We start from the raw sequence: 20,432 nt of genomic DNA on the forward strand, positions 1-20,432 counted from the left end.
GGCATCTGAGGTGGCACATGACCTTGAGGTGGCACCTGTGGTGGCACATGACCTTGGACTGGTATCTGAGGTGGCACATGACCTTGAGGTGGCATCTGAACTTGATCAGGTGTCTGACCTTATGATTGCATGTGACCCTGAAGTGGCAGGTAACCAGGATGTGGCATGTTAGGGTAACCAGGTGGTGGCGGTATGGGGTAATATGGAATACGGTGGGTAGCCATACTGCTGGCCGTGGTAATTCCCATAAGGAAACATGGGCTGATAACCCTGGGGGTACCCTGGTGGTGTCTATATGGCAAATATGGTGACGGTATTCCACCATACACGCCATTAGGCATACCATAGTGATTTGGGGGGTACACACCAGATAGGGCTTAACTATATTGCCCTGGTGACAAATATCCCGGAGTCTGACCATGGTTGCTGGGATAACCTGACATAGCTGTTGGTGTCATAACGGTGGACATAGACATAACAGGATGACTCGCAGGTGTGAATGTACTCAATGCTACTGCAGGAGACAGCGTATCTGGAGGTGAGAATATCTGGGTCCTAGGAGTTTGTGACAAGGTAGGCAGTTGGTACTGACCCGGTAACTGAGCTCCAAGTGCCATAGATTTAGGTTTAACACCTGGATCCATGCTGGGTGGCTCCTGTTTGGCATGACCTCTGACCTCTACATCCTGATTCTTGTTATCTACAAGACTTCCCACGTTGGCCAACATTTTGGACATACCATCCTTTGTGCCCTCCGTGAGTGAAGGCTGACTGTCCAAATTCTTATCGAGCTGAAATTTGTTGTCCTCAGCCCTCCATATTTGAAAAATCAAATTCTGGATTTGGCTCAAAGTCAACAAAGTCCATTTACTCATGGGCCTTTACATGTTTTATAGACTCAAAAGTTTCCGCTGTAATATTTCCCCCTTTCATCCTAGCCTCTATTATTGATGAAGCTGTCCTGTCTCCTACCCCAACTTAAAGTGTTAAGCTCCTTTGCTGTTGCAAAGTTTACTTTGACTAGAGTACTAGTATTGTCCATATTGTAAGCAGTGGCCATGACACCAGTTAACTATCGTGTTATTCACAGGGAATTAAACAGTTTAGAACCAGGGAACACACGAAAATATCAAGGCAATAATGAACAATACTCAACGACTCGTTGTTGTCGAGTAAAGTAGGTATTATCAGCAAATATCCAACGACTATGTAGCGTGTCAACAATTGACAATCACAAACGCTGAAAAAATTCACTGACAATTCTAAACATACAATTTATTCAATATATAAATACTCAAGAACCTAATAACAGTGAAACTTCTTCGAAAATGCACATGCCAAGCAATGACAAATACAACGTCGAAAATTCACTGTCACTGTTACAATAATATGTGCAGACAAGTTCCACACACAGAAAAATACAACAAATTATATATAACGCCTGTCAAAATATTGAGTCTTAGATAATTATCACTGTTTAACAATATTATAACAGTGAAATATTTATGAAACAATAATAAATGGCAGTATACTACATGTAAATGATCAGCGACACAAAAATTCAAAAATGGCGGCGACTTGCACGTGCTTTTCAAACTTTACAAAAATATGCCTAGTTCGAAAATTTGCCGACGACGCCAATATAGTGAAACCACGTGTAGCGTGACCACATATAGAACACATATACAATAATGGTCACTGACATATCACATATATAGTATGCTTACCAAGCAACGCGGGCGCAGCACAAACAGCAGTACAATATGAACAAGGATGGATAGTATTGCAACAGCAATACAAAGTCCTCTGCCTGACCCAGGAGTGCAACTATTTATTTCCCATTTTTTAAACTACGTGTTATACTGTTCACGTATACCAAGTTCCGTTAAAATCAGAGTAGTACTTTAGGATTGTCCGGACACGCCTCAACCAATGAGAAGCCGGCAGCCATTTTGAAATTTTTTTTTTTTTTTCGAAAAGAAAAATTGGGATGCACAACTAAATGTGATACTGATAATGTATACCAAGTTTCATTAAAATCGGAGTAGTACTTTAGGAGGAGTTGTCCGGACAAGTCTCAACCAATGAGAAGTTGGCGGCCATTTTGAAAATTGGTTTTTCGGGAAAAAAAAATGTAGGATGCACAACTACATGTTATACTGATCATGAATACCAAGTTTCGTTAAAATCGGAGTAGTACTTTAGGAGGAGTTGTCCGGACAAGCCTCAACCAATGAGAAGCCGGCAGCCATTTTGAAAAATGAATTTTTGAGAGAAAAAAATAAGGGATGCACAACTACATGTTATACTGATTATGTATACCAAGTTTCGTTAAAATCGGAGTAGTACTTTAGAAGGAGTTGTCCGGACAAGCCTCAACCAATGAGAAGCCGGCAGCCATTTTGAAAATTGGTTTTTGGAAAAAAAATGTGGGATGCACAACTACATGTTATACTGATCATGTATACCAAGTATCATGAAAATCGGAGTAGTACTTTAGAAGGAGTTGTCCGGACAACGATTGCGTAACAGACAGACAGACGGACGGACGGACGGCCGGACGGACGGAGGGACGGACAGACGGACGGAGGGTAAACCTATAGTCCCCCCGTTTTTCAAACGGCAGGGGACTAATAACAACACAGGTAACTTCTGATGCTTACAGGTCGGCGTAGATCTCAAGACTGGCTTGACTCGCGCGCTCTCACCGGAAGCTCGAAGACACCCGAGACTTCCCGAATGCCCACGGCATTCCGGCAAGGCGGACAATATTACTGTTGGCTCAGTCCTGTTTCACCACAGTACTGTACTGTTACTGTTACAACAGGCATGTAGGCCTAGTCTACAGTAACGGAGTTATATGTTCGCTCAGATGAAATGTCTAATCGTTTAACCGTGTAGCCCTATTGGTTTACTGCTGATATGATATATATTTATCTAAGAATGTATGTATTTTTATAGTTAAGTCCAACGTTTCAAAACCGACACCGACGATAAGGACTGTCGGATGTAAACACAAGCAGACGACGTTGTGAGAGCTGTCCCCCTTGAACGCAGATTACTCCGCGCGCATGAAATGCTATATAAGATTAATAGAATCTATCATGGGTCTGTTCCGTGGACAAGGATATCTCAACCCGAGTGTAAGAGTTTGGCCAGTCAGCACGAGGCTTGCCGAGTGCTGGCCAGGCAAACTCTTACACGAGGGTTGAGATATCCTTGTTCGCGGAACAGACCCATGATTGATTATTTTTCTCACATACTTGCAACCAAACGTAAGTTTTTATGAAAGTTTGTCATCGCGCCGTCTTCAATGCTCCTTGGAATGTGCGTCAAAATTGATGACGTCATCATTTACGACTTGGTTACTCAACGTAAAATGATTACGTTACGTTATTGTGAGCAGCGGCATATAGCGCGTGCGGCTGTCTTTACCCACCCTGTGTAAGATCGATTTTTCTCTCATATCTCGCCATGTTGGATAGAGTTTGCCCATGTACATGTAAGATAGCTATGTAAGATAAATCTATCTTACATAGCATTTCACGCGCGCGGATTAATCTGCGTTCAAGGGGGACAACTCTCACAACGTCGTCTGCTTGTGTTCACATCCGACAGTCCTTATCGTCGGTGTCGGTTTTGAAACGTTGGACTTAACTATAAAAATACATACATTTTTAGATAAATATATATCATATCAGCAGTAAATCAATAGGGCTACACGGTTAAACGATTAGACATTTCATCTGAGCGAACATATAACTCCGTTACTGTAACAAACAGACTACGCCTACAGGCCTGTTGTAACAGTTACAGTACAATACAGACTTGCCTACCCGACAGATTTGTCATTTGTCATTAAAAACATGTAAACACACACAATCACCTGGCAATGACAGGAAGTAAAATAAAAGCCATACATAAAAAAAAATAAAAAATAAAATGTCAAACGTCACAACCTATGAAACGGTTCCGTTTGCGTCAGCAGGGGGCCCTGGAATTTGTTTACTGTACTGTCAGTAACCTGTTAGGCCTACTCAGTAACCTGTGTATTTGGAAGTTGGGAATTGGCTCTTAAATGAACGAACATTCGGTAAAAATGACACCCCTCGATGTTCATATAAAAATATTTATTTTAATTGTAACTCAGAATCTATAGCTGTGTAAAGTAACCAGGAAAACTAACTGCCATCCTAGCCTTTCAATATGATCATCGTTAGCCTAGCGACTGACCTACCTTCGTCATTCCATCAAGACAACCGGTTAAACACATATAATCCTATGTCACAGAAAAGATCGAATGCTCGTATAGAGTCACTGTTCGCTGGTTCACACATAAAGTTGCCAAACTCACAGTGAATTTAAAATTACCAGCCACGAAACATCGCCGCGTCATGGCGATCGAGATCGACATCACTCTCAATATATCCTCGAACTATGAATGGAATTCCAGTGACAGTCGTGACGTCATGCAGTGACGTGGTATTTTATAAAAAAAAAATTTGACTTGACATTTAAAAGTACAGTGTGTTCTGTGAAATGATTAAATATGTCGAGGTGCAAATCAAATTATATGTGAAGTTGGAAAACTTATTTCAGCGTTGGCTTTCAGTATTGTTGATAGAACTTCTTTTTCTCGGATGCTGACAATTTGATCACGGCCACGTAAAAGTCGGTCAAGTTACGGTAATTTTTATCGGCGAATTGTTCATTCGTTCATCACTTAACCACAAAATGAATGAAATTTGTGAGCAAACATTGTTTGCCAAAATAGGGTATGATTTTTCAGCATATCACAAGTATATTTAGTAAAAACGTCAAATAAAGAAATTAAAAAATTGAAGAAAATGGATGGCTGAGGGACACTTGCGCCAGAAATTCGGTAATGATATGAGAGAAAAAGACTCTTTAATTATGCGTGTATGTAGGATAGGGATATTCCACCCTCGGGATCACAAACTGTGGTAAAACCCTCGGCAAGCCTCGGGTTTTACCACATTTTGTGAACCCTCGGGTGGAATATCCCTACCCTACATACACGCATAATTAAAGAGTCTTATAATCTTTTCCCTAGCAACCGCCGGATAACCCTGTGAAGTATGGGAGAAAGATTTATCTTACATAGCTATCTTACATGGGCAAACTCTATCCAATATGGCGAGATATGAGAGAAAATTATGTAAACGTCTGTACAACAGTCATGGTTATGAGATAATGTTAATTCGTCTTTACAACAGTCATGGTTATAAGATAATGTTAATTCGTCTTTACAACAGTCATGGTTATAAGATAATGTTAATTCGTCTTTACAACAGTCATGGTTATAAGATAATGTTTAAACGTCTTTACAACAGTCATGGTTATAAGATAATGTTTATTCATCTGTACAACAGTCATGGTTATAAGATAATGTTAATTCGTCTTTACAACAGTCATGGTTATAAGATAATGTTTAAACGTCTTTACAACAGTCATAGTCATAAGATAATGTTTACACGTCTTTACAACAGTCATGGTTATAAGATAATGTTTATTCGTCTGTACAACAGTCATGGTTATAAGATAATGCTTATTCGTCTGTACAACAGTCAAGGTTATAAGATAATGTTTATTCGTCTGTACAACAGTCATGGTTATAAGATAATGTTTAAACGTCTTTACAACAGTCATAGTCATAAGATAATGTTTATTCGTCTTTACAACGATCACAGTTATAAGATTATGTGTTCACGACTTTGCAACAGTCGTGGATATAAGATAATTGTATGTAAACGTCTTTGCAACAGTCATGGATATAAGATATATATATATATGTGTATATTTGTATTAAACATTAAAAAAAGAAGATAATTACATGTATGTAATTACCTCTTAACAGCAGACGTGCGATATCTCGGCACTCGGTCAACCGCTTTTGATGCTGTTTGCGACATTCTTCTTTGGTGGTTATATAGAATAACATGTTTGAATATCGTTGTTCGTTCCAGGTACATTTTCAATGTATCATTTAAATCAATCCATTGTAAATATTACCGATTCCATACCAATTGAAATTAGACCAGTCACGTGCGCTGAAAGCACAGCTTTTTTCAGTAAACACTTGAGACGCACCAGGTGCACGTTACAATAATTCAACACGGGATGTAAAGTTTAAATATTTATTAATCCACAGGAAAATCCGGAAGGTACAATTTAATACTTAACAGTTCACACATTTTAACAAATCTAAGTCTTCACATTCTAAATATGTACATCTGAACGGCACTCAGGTCCGTTTAGTCTGAAAACTACTGGATAACTGCATATGCAAAACACCCAATTAAGTCAATATGTATATCGTATATGGTACTCCGAAGATGTGGTCAATTGACCAATCCCGACCTTTAACTCGAAATATCGGCGTTTCTAAACCCCTAGTATAACGTCAGTTTCTAACGATAGCCCTAGGCACTCGTGTGCCACCGTTAGCTTATATTTTACAAAGATAACGAATGAAGGGCATAAACCTAAAACGGTAATTAACTACTAATCTAAGGGAAACAACTCGAATAGATTTGGCTGACTATATATGCTTCTATACAAGGTAACTTTGAATACATCACATGTGGAACTTGTCTTTAAATAAAACGTACGCTCTACTAACTCCTAAATATCCCAAATGGCATCGTATACAACCTTTCTATTTCCTAATTCACTATAAATGTCAGATGTGCCAGCACATCAAGATAACCTGCTATTTCAGGAGAACTGCTGAATGCAAGTTGCTGTGACTTGATGATTTAGTCTGCAGAAAATTATAGATCTAGATTAAAATTAATGAGTTTACGGCTAAAGAAAGAGCAATATAGTCAAAATATTGACCGGTCAACAGCCGAAAATACTTAGTTTACATTTACATAGAGAGTTACAAAATGTAGGTAACAATACATTTTGTATAGAATGCACCCCGGTACAGTTGGGTTCCGACGCACACTGACAGACCATATAGGCCTACTCTCCTTCGGTATGCTATATATGTATATGGACTGAGACCACAATTAAGTGAGGGTTCAGGCCCCACGAATGAAGTCCCCTCAAAAATGTATGTATTTCAGGAAAACAAATCAACTGCCTCTTTGAACTTGATATTTGTTGATGAGTTTAATGTGTATTTATAGTAGAGATGTCAATCTAGGTTTTGTGATGTAAAATAGTAATATTGATCATTTATTATGTGCTCCAGGACCCTGTGTGATGAGTCTTGATTTGACCTCTACCACTGACCCGGATGTATATAATCCACGTTGGTGACACATTTTGACAGCTATCTCCAGAAAATGCCCAACATGCTGGGCTGAAACTTTCATATTTTGCTTCTCAGATGTTGGTCTTGGCCAGGTGAGATGGAAAGTTGCATATGAGATTTTGGGAATTTATTATGAATTTTAATGTTACTATGAAACATATAAGTTAGCGAAGCTAATTGTGGTCTCGGTCCTAATATTGTAGACAGAGACGTGTACAGGCGGACCGGTGACGCACGCTGACAGACCCAACACGATAAATATGACATGTAACATGTCTATAAACTTCGTGTTACCTATATGGTCAATATAAGTATTACTTTTGACACCATTATAAATTATAAAATAATGATAATAATAATACATGCTAATATCATCGAATCCCTATCCGTACCAAACAAACCGAAAGTAGGGAATTAAAACGTTTCAGTGACCACGATGGCGTGCGGTTGGCTAGCTCTGGCCCATTATACCCCCCATTATGCATTCGGTATGTTGCCATCGTTGGAGGAACATTCTTCGGAACCAGGAAGGTAAATTATTATTATGTCGGAATGCTATGTTTACGACTCGTGTTTTAATTACTTGAATTTCAAAGTGTATATCAAGGTAATTAACTTGTACGTGGACATTATCTGGTAGACATTTCACGTGAAGATTGCTCCTCAACTGGCCAAAGGTAGAAGCAGAACATTAATTCTAGATCTAATGTCAAACTTGTTAGTCGGCAGTGCACATAATTGCTTTCGTGTTGTGTGCGTATAATTTAAGGATTGTACATTTGTCTAATTTTGACTGTGTACACACTTTTGTACACTGTTACAACCCAGCTTTGGAGATCCAGGGTTCTGTTGGGACCTTAATTTGTTATCTTTATTTTTTAACAATGTACAAAACCAATGACAGAGACTAAAAGGTCAATAATAATAGCAATTAAACCGATACTGTCATTCATTATGAGTAGTCCAGAACTACATACTTGTGTGTACATTATATGTCAGGACATTGATTTAACCAGGTAATGCTCGTAAATATGTACAGTCGTAAATGTATATTTTTCTAATGATACATTTAAATACCAGTATATAACTTATATAAATTAAATTGATTATGTTTATTTTATAATTACTTGCCTGAACTGAGTACATATATGTAGTTATATTTTTCTTTCACGTAGAGAATGCTTGTTAGAAAAAAACACACAATTTATTAAATACTGTAAACTTTCAATATTTTGAATAATCAATAACATAATACAGATACATAATTTATATAAACTTCCTTTAAAGTCATGATATATGTACAGAAATAGATATTCTAATTGAAATAATTTTCAATTCCTTAATAAAATGAAATACAATTTAATTACATTTCAATAAAATATGAAACAATATGCATAGTATAAATTGTATAACTGTCTTTTATGGATCTTAATAAACATAAATTTAGCATTATTACCATGTATTAACAGTAAAACAGATATTCGTAGTAGACTAAACAAATGTTAATAGTAATTCATATTAACAGAACAAAAGTAATTTGCAAAAGTCTTTATATTTATAAATTACATTTAAAGCATCAAAGTATTAATACATATATGATATAGTGTGATTATAGACCCAGGGCAGACATGGTGTCTTATAGGACTTCAGGTAGACATGGAGTTCACTCGGAGCGCACTCCAAGTTTACCTGGAGTCCAAATGGAGTGCATTCGGAGAGCACTTGGGTGTAACCTTTAGTATACACTCAACTGTTTACAACATTACAGTAAGTGCCAATGATTGGTCCAGGTCTAATATATTGTCCCTAACCAGCTAAACTTGCCTACATGTACAATGTATAAAGATATTTGATTAATTACCTCCCCTGCTTCCCACTCTAGCCTAGGAACCTACAGCTAGCCCCTAAACACACTACACATACCTTATTGCTACATCCTCTAGCCACTACAGGTGTATACATTCCTGTTGGGGATAGAGTAGGTGAGGAATAGCGGAATGAGGCATCGCATTGGTCAAAATTCAGACAGTGTTTCCTTTATATAATTCACTTTATTTTATGTTTCAGATTGGGACTGAGTTGGTATGGGATCTTGTAATGGTAGTATTGAGAACACTTCCCAGGTTTCAAAACTGTCAACTGAAACTAACCACACTGCTGTTAGCATACCCACTGCTAAATCACATAACTCAGTCTTGAAGAGCAGTCTGAAGAAAGCTGTTATGTCCGATACAACTACAATCATGTCATATAATGATACTCAACCAAACACAAGAAAGGTATCTATCAAACCTGGAACACATTCTCCCACCTCTAGCAAGCGGCCTCCAATGCGTACCATATCAAAGATTACACGAGATGAGGATGAAAAGCTGTACACTCGCTTTCCAGAAATGAAGGAAACTTTTGATGGACTAATAACATTAGGACCATGGCTTTCCTCTCTGATTGAGGAAGGAGATGATCCAGATGAACCTGATTATGATGAAGTAGAGAAGCAACTCCAGATCAAGGTCTTGGATAAATTTGATGCTTTCAAGGAGCCAGATCAAAGGAAACTAATGGGAAACATGATGGCAAAAAATGGGTAATGAACGCAGAATTTCACATCAATTTCTGATAGACCAGGATTTTTAGCCCACCATCATCAGATGATGGGCTATTCAAATCGCCCTGCATCCGTGGTCCGTGGTCCCTACGTCCGTCCCTCCGTCCGTAAACAATTCTTGTTATCGCTATTTCTCAGAAAGCACTGAAGGGATCTTTCTCAAATTTCCTATATAGGTTTCCCTTGGTGTCTAGTTATGCATATTGCGTTTTGAGACCAATCGGAAAACAACATGGCCGGCAGTCAGCCATCTTGGATTTTGACAATTGAAGTTTGTTTTCAATATTTCTGAGAAAGTATTTAAGGGATCTTTCTCAAATTTCATATGTAAGTTTCCCTTGGTGCCTAGTTATGCATATTGCATTCGGAGACCAATCGGATAACAACATGGCCGACAGGCAGCCATCTTGGATTTTCCCAATTGAAGTTTGTTATCGCTATTTCTGAAAAAGTACTGAAGGGATCTTTCTCAAATTTCATATGTAGGTTCCCCTTGGTGCCTTGTTATGCATATTGCATTTTGAGACTCAATCTGAAAATAACATGGCCGACAGGCAGCCATCTTGGATTTTGACAATTGAAGTTTGTTATCGCTATTTCTGAAAAAGTGCTGAAGGGATCTTTCTCAAATTTCATATGTAAGTTCCCTTTGTGCCTTAAGTTATGCATATTGCGTTTTGAGACCAATCTGAAAATAACATGGCCGACAGGCAGCCATCTTGGATTTTGACAATTGAAGTTTGTTATCGCTATTTCTGAGAAAGTACTGAAGGGATCTTTCTCAAATTTCATATGGAGGTTCCCCTTGGTGCCTCATTATGCTTATTGCATTTTGAGATCAATTGGAAAACAATATGACCGACAGACAGCCATCTTGGATTTTGACAATTGAAGTTTGTTATCTCTATTTCTCAAAGTACTGAAGGGATCTTTCTCAAATTTCATATGTAGGTTCCCCTTGGTCCCTTGTATTGCAGTTTTGGACCAGTCTGTCCTGAAAACAACCTGGCAAACAAACAGCCATTATCATTAAATCTCAAATTTCTTATATAGCTAGAATTCCCTTGTTTGAAAAGTACTGGAGGGATGTCTCAATTTGCAGAGATTAGTAAAAGGAAGGGAAAAATAGAGAGAAGATCAATCTGACATAGAACCTATAAAGATCATTCAATGGTGGGCGCCAAGATCCCTCTGGGATCTCTTGTTATAATTTCTTCACTACCATATATATTCAGTCATAATTGAAATAACCGCCTTCCCAACAATAAAACTGAATGTTTACTGTTTGTTGTTAATCATTTTACTCTCTATGGTTTTCAGCTTTGTTCAGGCTTTAGGTGACTTTTACGAATTTCTGCTGAAGGCCCTTCCATTACCCGAGTTTACCTTAGCAGAGACTGATGAAAAGGATGAGGGCATCACAGTTGTAGAACAACTGCGTCAGATATTTTGGAATCTGTCTGACAATAGTGTAGAGTTTTGTGCAGAGATAGTGGAAAACACTGACATGATCCGCTTCCTTGTTATTGACCTGCTGGCTATGAGGAGTAGAGAATTTGAAATCATTAAGGTAATAAGGATATTTACATTTTGATGATTGTATAGATTTCAGCAGGAGCAATTAAATAAATATACATTAAATGAGTTGATTGAGTAATGTACATTGTAATATTAACCCAACTGCATGGATCTATTTGCATCTGTGAGACGAAGATATCATCATTGTTATGAATTTTATTTGAAAATAGTAAAAACCGACACTGACACAGATTAGCATTTTTCCTCCATTATGGGAGCTCTTCAGACTGTTTATATTTTTTTTAAACTTATATGACATCATAGTTATTATTACACCATAACAACAATAATGTTATAAATGAAAGACGGACAAATTTTGCTTGTTTTTATTTGATAAGATATTAAGAAAAAACTCTAACATTACCATTACTACAGTTATGAATATGTTTAGAACATTTAGAAATCAAAGACTATCAGAATGTATCTATTGTCATCGTACTGTCATCCTGGTTCTCAGTTCATTTCCAGTTTGTCCAATATAAAAATCATAACACTGACAACACACAATGCCATGGACAACATTATGGGTCTTGTATATAATTCTTGTTTCTTTTGACATTAAAATTAAAACAGTTTAAGCTTGTATCTTCGTAGAAGAAAAATAATAATATATTGATTATAATTGAGTCATCATTACGAGCTTTCTTCTGACCAAAAGATAAATTAATCTTAAGCTTGAATCTCTTATTAGAAGAGGAAACAATATCCATATTTTCCAAAGGCTTTTTAGGTCATCTGACCCAAAAGGTCAGGATGAACTATAGCCATTTTATTAGCTCACCTGAACCAAAGGTCCGGTGAGCTTATGTGATGGCGCGGCGTCCGTCCGTCCATCCGTCCGTCAATATTTGCTTGAAATCGCTACTAGTCAAAATGTTCTTGTTGGAATTTTACCAAATTTGGTTAGAAATATCCTTGGCAGAAGAGGATCAGATTTTGCATAAATTGTGACTCTGACCCCCAAGGGGCCAGAGGGGCGGGGCCCAATAAGGGAAATTGAGGCAATACATTCGAATCGCTACTTGTCATAAAGTTATGAATGGATTTGAACCTAATTTGGTCAGAAACATCCTTGGGGGAAGGGGAACAGATTTTGCATAAATATTAAGTGACTCTGACCCCCAAGGGGCCTGAGGAGCGGGGCCCAATAGGGGAAATAGAGGTAATTCCTTTAAATCGCAACTTGTCATAAAGCAATGAATAGATTTAAATCCAATTTGGTCAGAAACATCCTTGGCAGAAGGGGAACAGATTTTTCATAAATGGTGACTGGCCCCAAGGGGCCGAAGGGGCGGGGCCCCATAGGGGAAATTTAGGTGGTTCCTTTAAATCTCTACTTATCATAAAGCTAAGAATGGATTTGAATTCAATTTAGTCAGAAAGATCCTTGGAGGAAGGGGAACAGATTTTGTATAAATGGTGACTCTGACCCCCAAGGGGCCAAATGGGCGGGGCCCAATAGAGGAAATAGAGGTAATTCCTATAAATTGCTACTAGTCCTAGAATTATCAATGGATTTGAACCCAATTTAGTCAGAAACATCCTTGGGGGAAGGGGAACAGATTTTGCATAAATGGTGGCTCTGACCCCTAAGGGGCCTGAGGGGCGGAGTCCAATACGGGAAATAGAGGTAATTTCTTTAAATCGCTACTTGTCATAAAGTTATGAATGGATTTGAACCTGATTTGGTCAGAAACATCCTTTGGGGAAGAGGAACAGATTTTGCATAAATGGTGACTCTAGCCGGCCCCCGGGGCCAAATGGGCGGGGCCAAATAGGGAAAATTGAGTTGATTCCTTTAAATCGCTACTTATCATGAAGTTATGAATGGATTTAAATCCAATTTGGTCAGAAACATCCTTGGAGGTAGGGTAACAGATTTTGCATAAATGATGACTCTGCCCCCCAAGGGGCCAAAGGGGCAGGGCCCAATAGGGGAAATAGAGGTAATTCCTTTAAATCGCTACTTGTCATAAAGTTATGAATGGATTTGACCCAATTTGGTCAGAAACATCCATGGGGGAAGGGGAACAGATTTTGCATAAATGGTGACTCTGACCCCCAAGGGGCCTGAGGGGCGGGGCCCAATAGGGGAATTTGAGGCAATTTTTTTGAAATTGATACTAGTCATACAGTTATGAATGGATTTGAACCCAATTTAGGCAGAAACATCTTTGGAGGAATGGGAACATATTTTGTATCAATGGTGACTCTGACCCCCAAGGGGTCTGATGGGCGGGGCCCAATAGGGGAAATAGAGGTACTTCCTTTAATTAACAGCTTGTCATAAAGTTATGAATGGATTTTAACCCAATTTGGTCAGAAACATCCTTGAGGGAAGGGGAACAGATTTTGCATAAATGGTGACTCTGACCCTCAAGGGGCCTGACGGGCGCGGCCCAATAGGGGAAATTGAGGCAGTTCCTTTAATTAGCTGCTTGTCATAAAGTTATGAATGGATTTTTACCCAATTTGGTCAGAAACATCTTGGGGGAAGCGAAACAGATTTTGCATTAATGATTACTTTGACCCCCAAAGGGGCCAAATGGGCGGGGCCTCATAGGGAAATAAAGGTAATTCATTTAAATTGCTACTAGTCATAAAGTGATGAATGCATGTTCTAAAACAATTGTTGAGGTCTTTCAAACCCTTTAGAGATTCTGGACTTCGTTATCTATTTAAATGCAGTTGGGATCCCCACACTATTATTATATATAGCATTGTTTGAGATTGACAAATAAAACAAATTGAACATGAACATTATTTTGACATTGGGTCTAATCCAACCAGGTGAGCGATACAGGCCCCATTGGCCTCTTGTTTCAAAATGCTACTCCTCCTTAACCCTTTGTTAGAATACTTCCAAATATGGTTTAAAGCATAATTGGGGGAGGGCAATCGTATCATATATAAATGAGGCTGGTCTGACCCCTGGGGCCCAAGGGTTTTAAAGCAACAATTTACCCCTTTTGGAGCCCAAAAGGGGAAATTTGGTGAATTATTGCTTTAAAACCCTACTCCATCTTTACCCTTGGGTAAATTACAGTCAAATTTGGTGTGAAACGTTTTAAGGGGAAGGTAATCATATCTTATGTAAATGAGATTGATGTGACTACTTGGGGCGGAGGGGCGGGGCCCCAAAAGGGGAACTTTGATGAGTTTTTGCTTAAAACCCTACTCCATCTTAACCCTGGGGTGAATTACAATCAAATTTGGTTGGAAGCATCATTGGGGGAGGGCAATCGTATCTTATATAAATGAGGCTGGTTTGACCTCTGGGGCCGAGGGGGCGGCCCCAAAAGGGGAAATTTGGTGAATTGTTGCTTAAAACTCGATCTACTCCATCTTAACCCTTGGGTGAATTACAATCAGATTTGGTGTGAAACATCATTGGGAAGGGCGATCATATTTTATATAAATGAGGTTGGTATGACCCCTAGGGTCTGAGAGATGGGGCGCAAAAAGGGGAACAACTTTGGTGAATTTTTGCTATACAATAAGCAATTAAAACCAAATTTGATCTGAAACATAACTGTCTGTGAACAGATAATTTATGATAATGATGCTGGATTGATCATGAGGTAGGTGTCCCTTCTGTATGTATTTGTTAAATGACCGTTTAGGCCCATGGACCTCTTGTTACATAATGCATTTGATTGTCCTTAACCATATGCGTAAGCTACAATGTATATTTTGAATGGTTACCTGACTCTCTATGAAAACGTAAATTAAGTAGTTTTGAGCGATCAATATTTTTGACTGTTGACTGGCGAAGAACTTCCAACATGCCAAAACACCTAAATGATTATGATAAAGCGTCTTTCTGATTGTGATTTGTAAACAGTATCTCTAGCAATGCCTAGATTCGAGGTCAGAAAGGTTTGAAGCAACCAATCAGGGTTTGTTGTATCTAATTGAAAACAGGGATTTGGCTACCACATAAAATGTCATAAAAGGGTCTGTATGAATTCTGACAGTGTATACTGTGAGACCAAAAGAATGTCAACTTTGGAGTTCTGAAATGCACCATAACCAAAATTAACAATTTGCTGAAGAATTTTTACGTATTCCTCAGCCTAATCGAATAGCCTATACAAAATGTATGTGAAATCTTGTGGATTATTCTGGTAACAAAACAGTTTCAGAATTTGGTCATGTGCAAACAATTGAACACCTAGCTGTGACGTTTTGGAATTTAGTTCTACCTTTCAAGCGTCCAATTAAGTCACTCAGATGTCAACACTTGCCAGATGACAGTCACAGCGACTTCTAGACCTACTTTAAAGTCGAGATTTCAGTGATTCTTAGTGTGTTTTAGTGATTATGTAATAAAACAAATATATCATGAGTGTCTATGCAATAGTCCAGAATATTTGACACCAGGTACTGGTGACCGACTGATGTTCAATTGCATGAAGCACAGACATGATGTTATATAAGATAGGGGAGTGAGGGGGGGAAGCCCTTTAATTTATGTAAATTTGAATCCCAATCCAAGCTTCATAGGGATGCTTTCTACCAAATTCAGTTAAACTCTGGTCAGCGGTTAAGAAGAAGAGTTTAGTTGTTGACAGACTGACGATGAATGCTGTACGTTATGTGCACAGTATGCATAAGCCCCGTGACCTTGGTCCTTTGGACCAGGTGAGCTAATACGTAGGACAATAATTGTAATATAACTTAAATGAAAGAAATTTGCCATGTTTACTGAAATATCCAGATGAGCGATTCATGCCCTCTTGGACTCTTGTTTCCACTTTTGCTAAATGTCCCAAAAATATTAAAACATCAAATATGAAAAAGTAATCAAAACAAACATGTGCATAATTATTTCTTTTTAATACATTATTTCATCTTAGTCACAGATATTTGTATCATTAAAGAAAAACTTTTAATAACTGTTTAGCAGTTTACATATACATCAGAACTGTTTTCACCTTTTTTTCCAGCAAGAGTTCCAGGTAATTGCTTGTAAAAGCCAGTCAAAGATTAATTTCGCTATATGAATTACAATGCCTTTTGACATGCAGTTAAGCTATGCAGTAGTTAGATAGTACTCTCTCTTTGTTCATGAAAACTGTCTTCCTTTTGGCCAGAGCAGTTACTATTGAGAGATACTGATATCATTTCATTCAAGATAGCTGGAAAAAGGCTACACTAATCTGTGTAGTGCTCATTTATGATTTTGAAATGTATAAAAACATATATAAAACATATATAAAAACACATAAAATGTATGATACAAAATATATTTTGCAAATAATATTGAACAAATCAAAGTACCAGAAGTACTGTAAACGAACATTATTGTTAAATGCAAAAACAGCAACCTCCTTTTTAGTTTAAAGTTGATAATTTGGCTGAAATAGCTTTAGAAATTAATTGCAAATAATGTGAAATATCAGTGCCGTTTTGATATGATTGTATCCATGTTTCTGTAATTAAGGTGCTAAATTAAATTGGAAGTACTTAGTTAGCTCATCCATGTTGGATGGATACAAATAAAATATCATTTTTTTTCCGGAAGTTTTAATACTGTTGAAACTCTGTAACCTCATTCATGCCAACTTTTCAATATGCACTAAAGGCAGGCTATAGTTCCTTTACTTAGGTAGGCCTATTTCAACTTATAATACTAGAAATTGGTACATTGACATTATACATAAAACATTTGTATTGAAAGTCAAAACTAGAGCAGCTAAAAAAGCCCTGAATTAGGAATGTAACTTATTGAAACTGTAATAACAACTTAAGCTTATATAGTACTTAACAATGTGATAAAGTTAATAAAATAGCAACCAGATAGAGACTGTATCTTCATTGAGTAATTTAGCTAACAGGAAAAGAAAATTTAAAGCTTTTAGTTCATTTTCAACTTCAAGCCGGAACACATAGATTACATGATATGATGACACAGACCATATTTATTGTCACTTTCAAATATGTGTTGTAAGGACACCATAACTGCAACACCTAGCAGTTACAAGTATTATATTATCATACAAATTTGCATCTTCGCTAGCCAAGGCTTCTGATTACGTTACACTCCATGAACCCTTGGCGGATATAGTCGTGTTCAAACCGTCGCGCCCTGGAATCCCAGGGCACCCAATCAAATCTTGTTTTACATTCTGGCTTGGTTTCACAGTAAACAAAAAATGCGGCACCCAGTACAGAGCTACATTGCCGACTATGTCTTGGCATTTTACCTAAATACAAAAATCACAATCTTTGGGGGAACATTCGCAGTGTTTGATCAATTCATATAAGTCATTGATCACATATCTCATCGAAATGACACCAAACCTCGATGTGTGTTTGTAAACATCACCGATGAAGTAAATCGGTAACGCTTGTTTTGATTGGTCGAAAATTTCATGCGTGAAGGGTGGTTATTTCGAATCACCGGTAGAGGGCCAGAACTGACGCCTACCGGTATATCTGCCAAGGGTTCGTGGAGTGTAACGTAATCAGAAGCCTTGGCTAGCGAAGATGACAAATTTGTGAAGCATTCCATATATTTTTTTACATACATATTTATCCAAATTTGAATGATACAGAAGAGATTAGCAATTAAGGTATAATAATCAGTTTTATTTCACCTTTGATCACCGAAGATTCATGTAAAATGTCATATTTATTTAAATTCTGAAGACAAGTAGGCCCTAGATGTAGGTACATTTTAGTAAGTATAATTACTGCTATCTATTGGCATGACTGTGACTATGGTAGACTACACTGGCTTTGCGGATGTTGACAGCTAGCATATATTTACATACTTTTTCAATTTTTAAAATATAAATAAATGGATTTTTTTGTGACATGGCACAAAAAGTCATCAGAACATTTCATTGCCTTGACTTCAATTTTCAATTGATCAATTCGTTGATTGCTCCATCTTTGAAATACATTTTTTTTATGGAATTGTGAGAATTTCAGGTCTTGATAAACATTCTAATTTTAAAAATTGTTTAAATGAATTGGTTTAAGAAATACCACGTTTCACAGGAATATTACATAGATAATCAATCACAATATTACTACAGTTATACAACTATACATAAAAGAAATCCTAATATCGAATCAAGTTAATATCATGTAAGTATTTGTTGTATACATGTATTTTTTTTTACATGATCTGGATTTCAGCTTCCAGCTCTTTCTATTTTACTCATGCCTAATGTAATCAGAGTGTTGAGATTGTCGAATGCAAAAAAAGTGAGGTTTTAAAAAAATGATTCAAACACATCTATGTCATTAAAACCCTTCATCTTTTAGACATACTAAATTGTATATTTAAGAAATAATCAATGATGATTCATGTATTGTTGCAGGATATACAACGAGGACGAGGATATTTTGCAATTAAATTAATAACGAAGGCTTCAGGCCTGAGTTATTAATTAAGATTGCAAAATATCCAAGTCCGAGTTGTATATCCTGCAACAATACACGAGTCAAAGTTGATTATTTCTATTCTACCATGTACTGTTTAGTTCTGAGATCTACCTCTTCCTAATAGAAAAACGGCAACGAAACCCCAGGAAATGTGTCGCTACGTTGCTGTTACAATTCACAAGAAACGATAAGGCGTGTATGCTTATTAATATTTGAAAGCTGATGTCAATTCCAAGCCGTTTTGATAACTTTCGGGGATGTCGGCAAGCAATTCATGTAGAAATGCTCTCCAAAGGTTGGCTGTGGAAATAGACCTTACAACATATTGTTAAGCAAAGTCTGCTCTGGGTGGATAGAAATTAACAATCTGCTAAATTTCTCCGTTGAAAAATACACGGTCTCTGATGTTCAAACATTTTGGCGCCAGCATGTTTGTTTACAAATGCACGATTTCGGAGGGGAAATATTGTAACAGCCGTGACTCGCAAGCATGTATTATTGACACGGGCGTGTATTATTGGAAAATAATACATGGTTTTAAACCAATCAAAACTGTTGTTGCATAGCAAACATGCTAGAATAAAGAATAATATTTATGGTTATAAACTATCCAGAGTCTTTTGTTAAAACACAGAAGATTACATTGGCATATCAGTGAAGTAAAGGACGTTTTATGTCAGTTTCAATTAGTGTACTCATCCTCTTTTCTAAAAAACGGAACAGATGTAGCTTGTTATATATATCATATTCATTTATATATATATTATTATAAACCATCAATCGCATATCTAGAATCCGTCATTTTGTACATTATTTTTGTCCGTGACCGGAAGTTGTTTCCATGTTTAGTTTTGGAGAAAATAAAAATGGAAGTTACACAGAAACATATGTTTGACTTGAATCTACATCCTCTCGGAGCTATTCCCTAACAAGCTATAAGGTCAAATATCCTACTGTATATATTCCTGTTTCCTGAATTGTTTCTTATTTAAATCTTTAATCAAGTGGGTGTTTTGTTTCCTACATAAGTTGATCTGAAGTTTTTCTGTTGATTATAAAACACATACTTAATTGGCAAATATAAACAGTTTACAAGAAATCAGTTTTGTAACTTTTTATATTCCAGGAGGATTCTTTTCCATATCTGTCAGCAGTGGGAATTCTACACAATGTTGCTCGCTCAGGTGTTACCAAAACCTGCTTCACTGTTGTCGTGGATGATAAAAAGCCACCGACAAATGCCTTGGATGTCCTAATGCCATTCTTAGAGACAAAAAATACACGTAAGTCCTACATTGTATTGATCAAACATCAGCTTTTTCCCGTAATATATTATAACATAAAATGTTTTTTTTTAAAATGCAGAATGTCATCACGATGATTTTTGACGTATTCACTACAATGTATTGTTAAAAAATATCCTTGATCTTTTTTTTTTTGTGAAAAAATGTAAACCATGTATATGCTAAAATTATTTATTTTCCACTCATATCTATGAGTAATTTTTATATTTCTTTATAGCATTAAAGTTTCCCCAAATAGTCTTTTGAATTTGATTAGGTT

At 37.1% G+C, this 20,432-nt stretch overlaps 1 protein-coding gene across 1 annotated transcript in view; it reads left to right on the forward strand.

Moving 5' to 3' along the window:
• The first annotated feature begins 7,719 nt into the window (after positions 1-7,719).
• The window catches only part of LOC117334666, a 46,685-nt gene continuing 33,972 nt past the window's right edge, over positions 7,720-20,432 (forward strand). Inside the window, exons 1-4 of the mRNA XM_033894418.1 lie at positions 7,720-7,816; positions 9,353-9,872; positions 11,214-11,463; positions 19,996-20,152. Coding sequence (XP_033750309.1) covers positions 9,370-9,872; positions 11,214-11,463; positions 19,996-20,152 — 910 coding nt within the window. The 5' untranslated portion in view covers positions 7,720-7,816; positions 9,353-9,369. The remainder of the gene's footprint in view (positions 7,817-9,352; positions 9,873-11,213; positions 11,464-19,995; positions 20,153-20,432) is intronic.

This window comes from Pecten maximus, chromosome 9, assembly GCF_902652985.1.
Source record: "Pecten maximus chromosome 9, xPecMax1.1, whole genome shotgun sequence".
Taxonomy (NCBI): domain Eukaryota; kingdom Metazoa; phylum Mollusca; class Bivalvia; order Pectinida; family Pectinidae; genus Pecten; species Pecten maximus.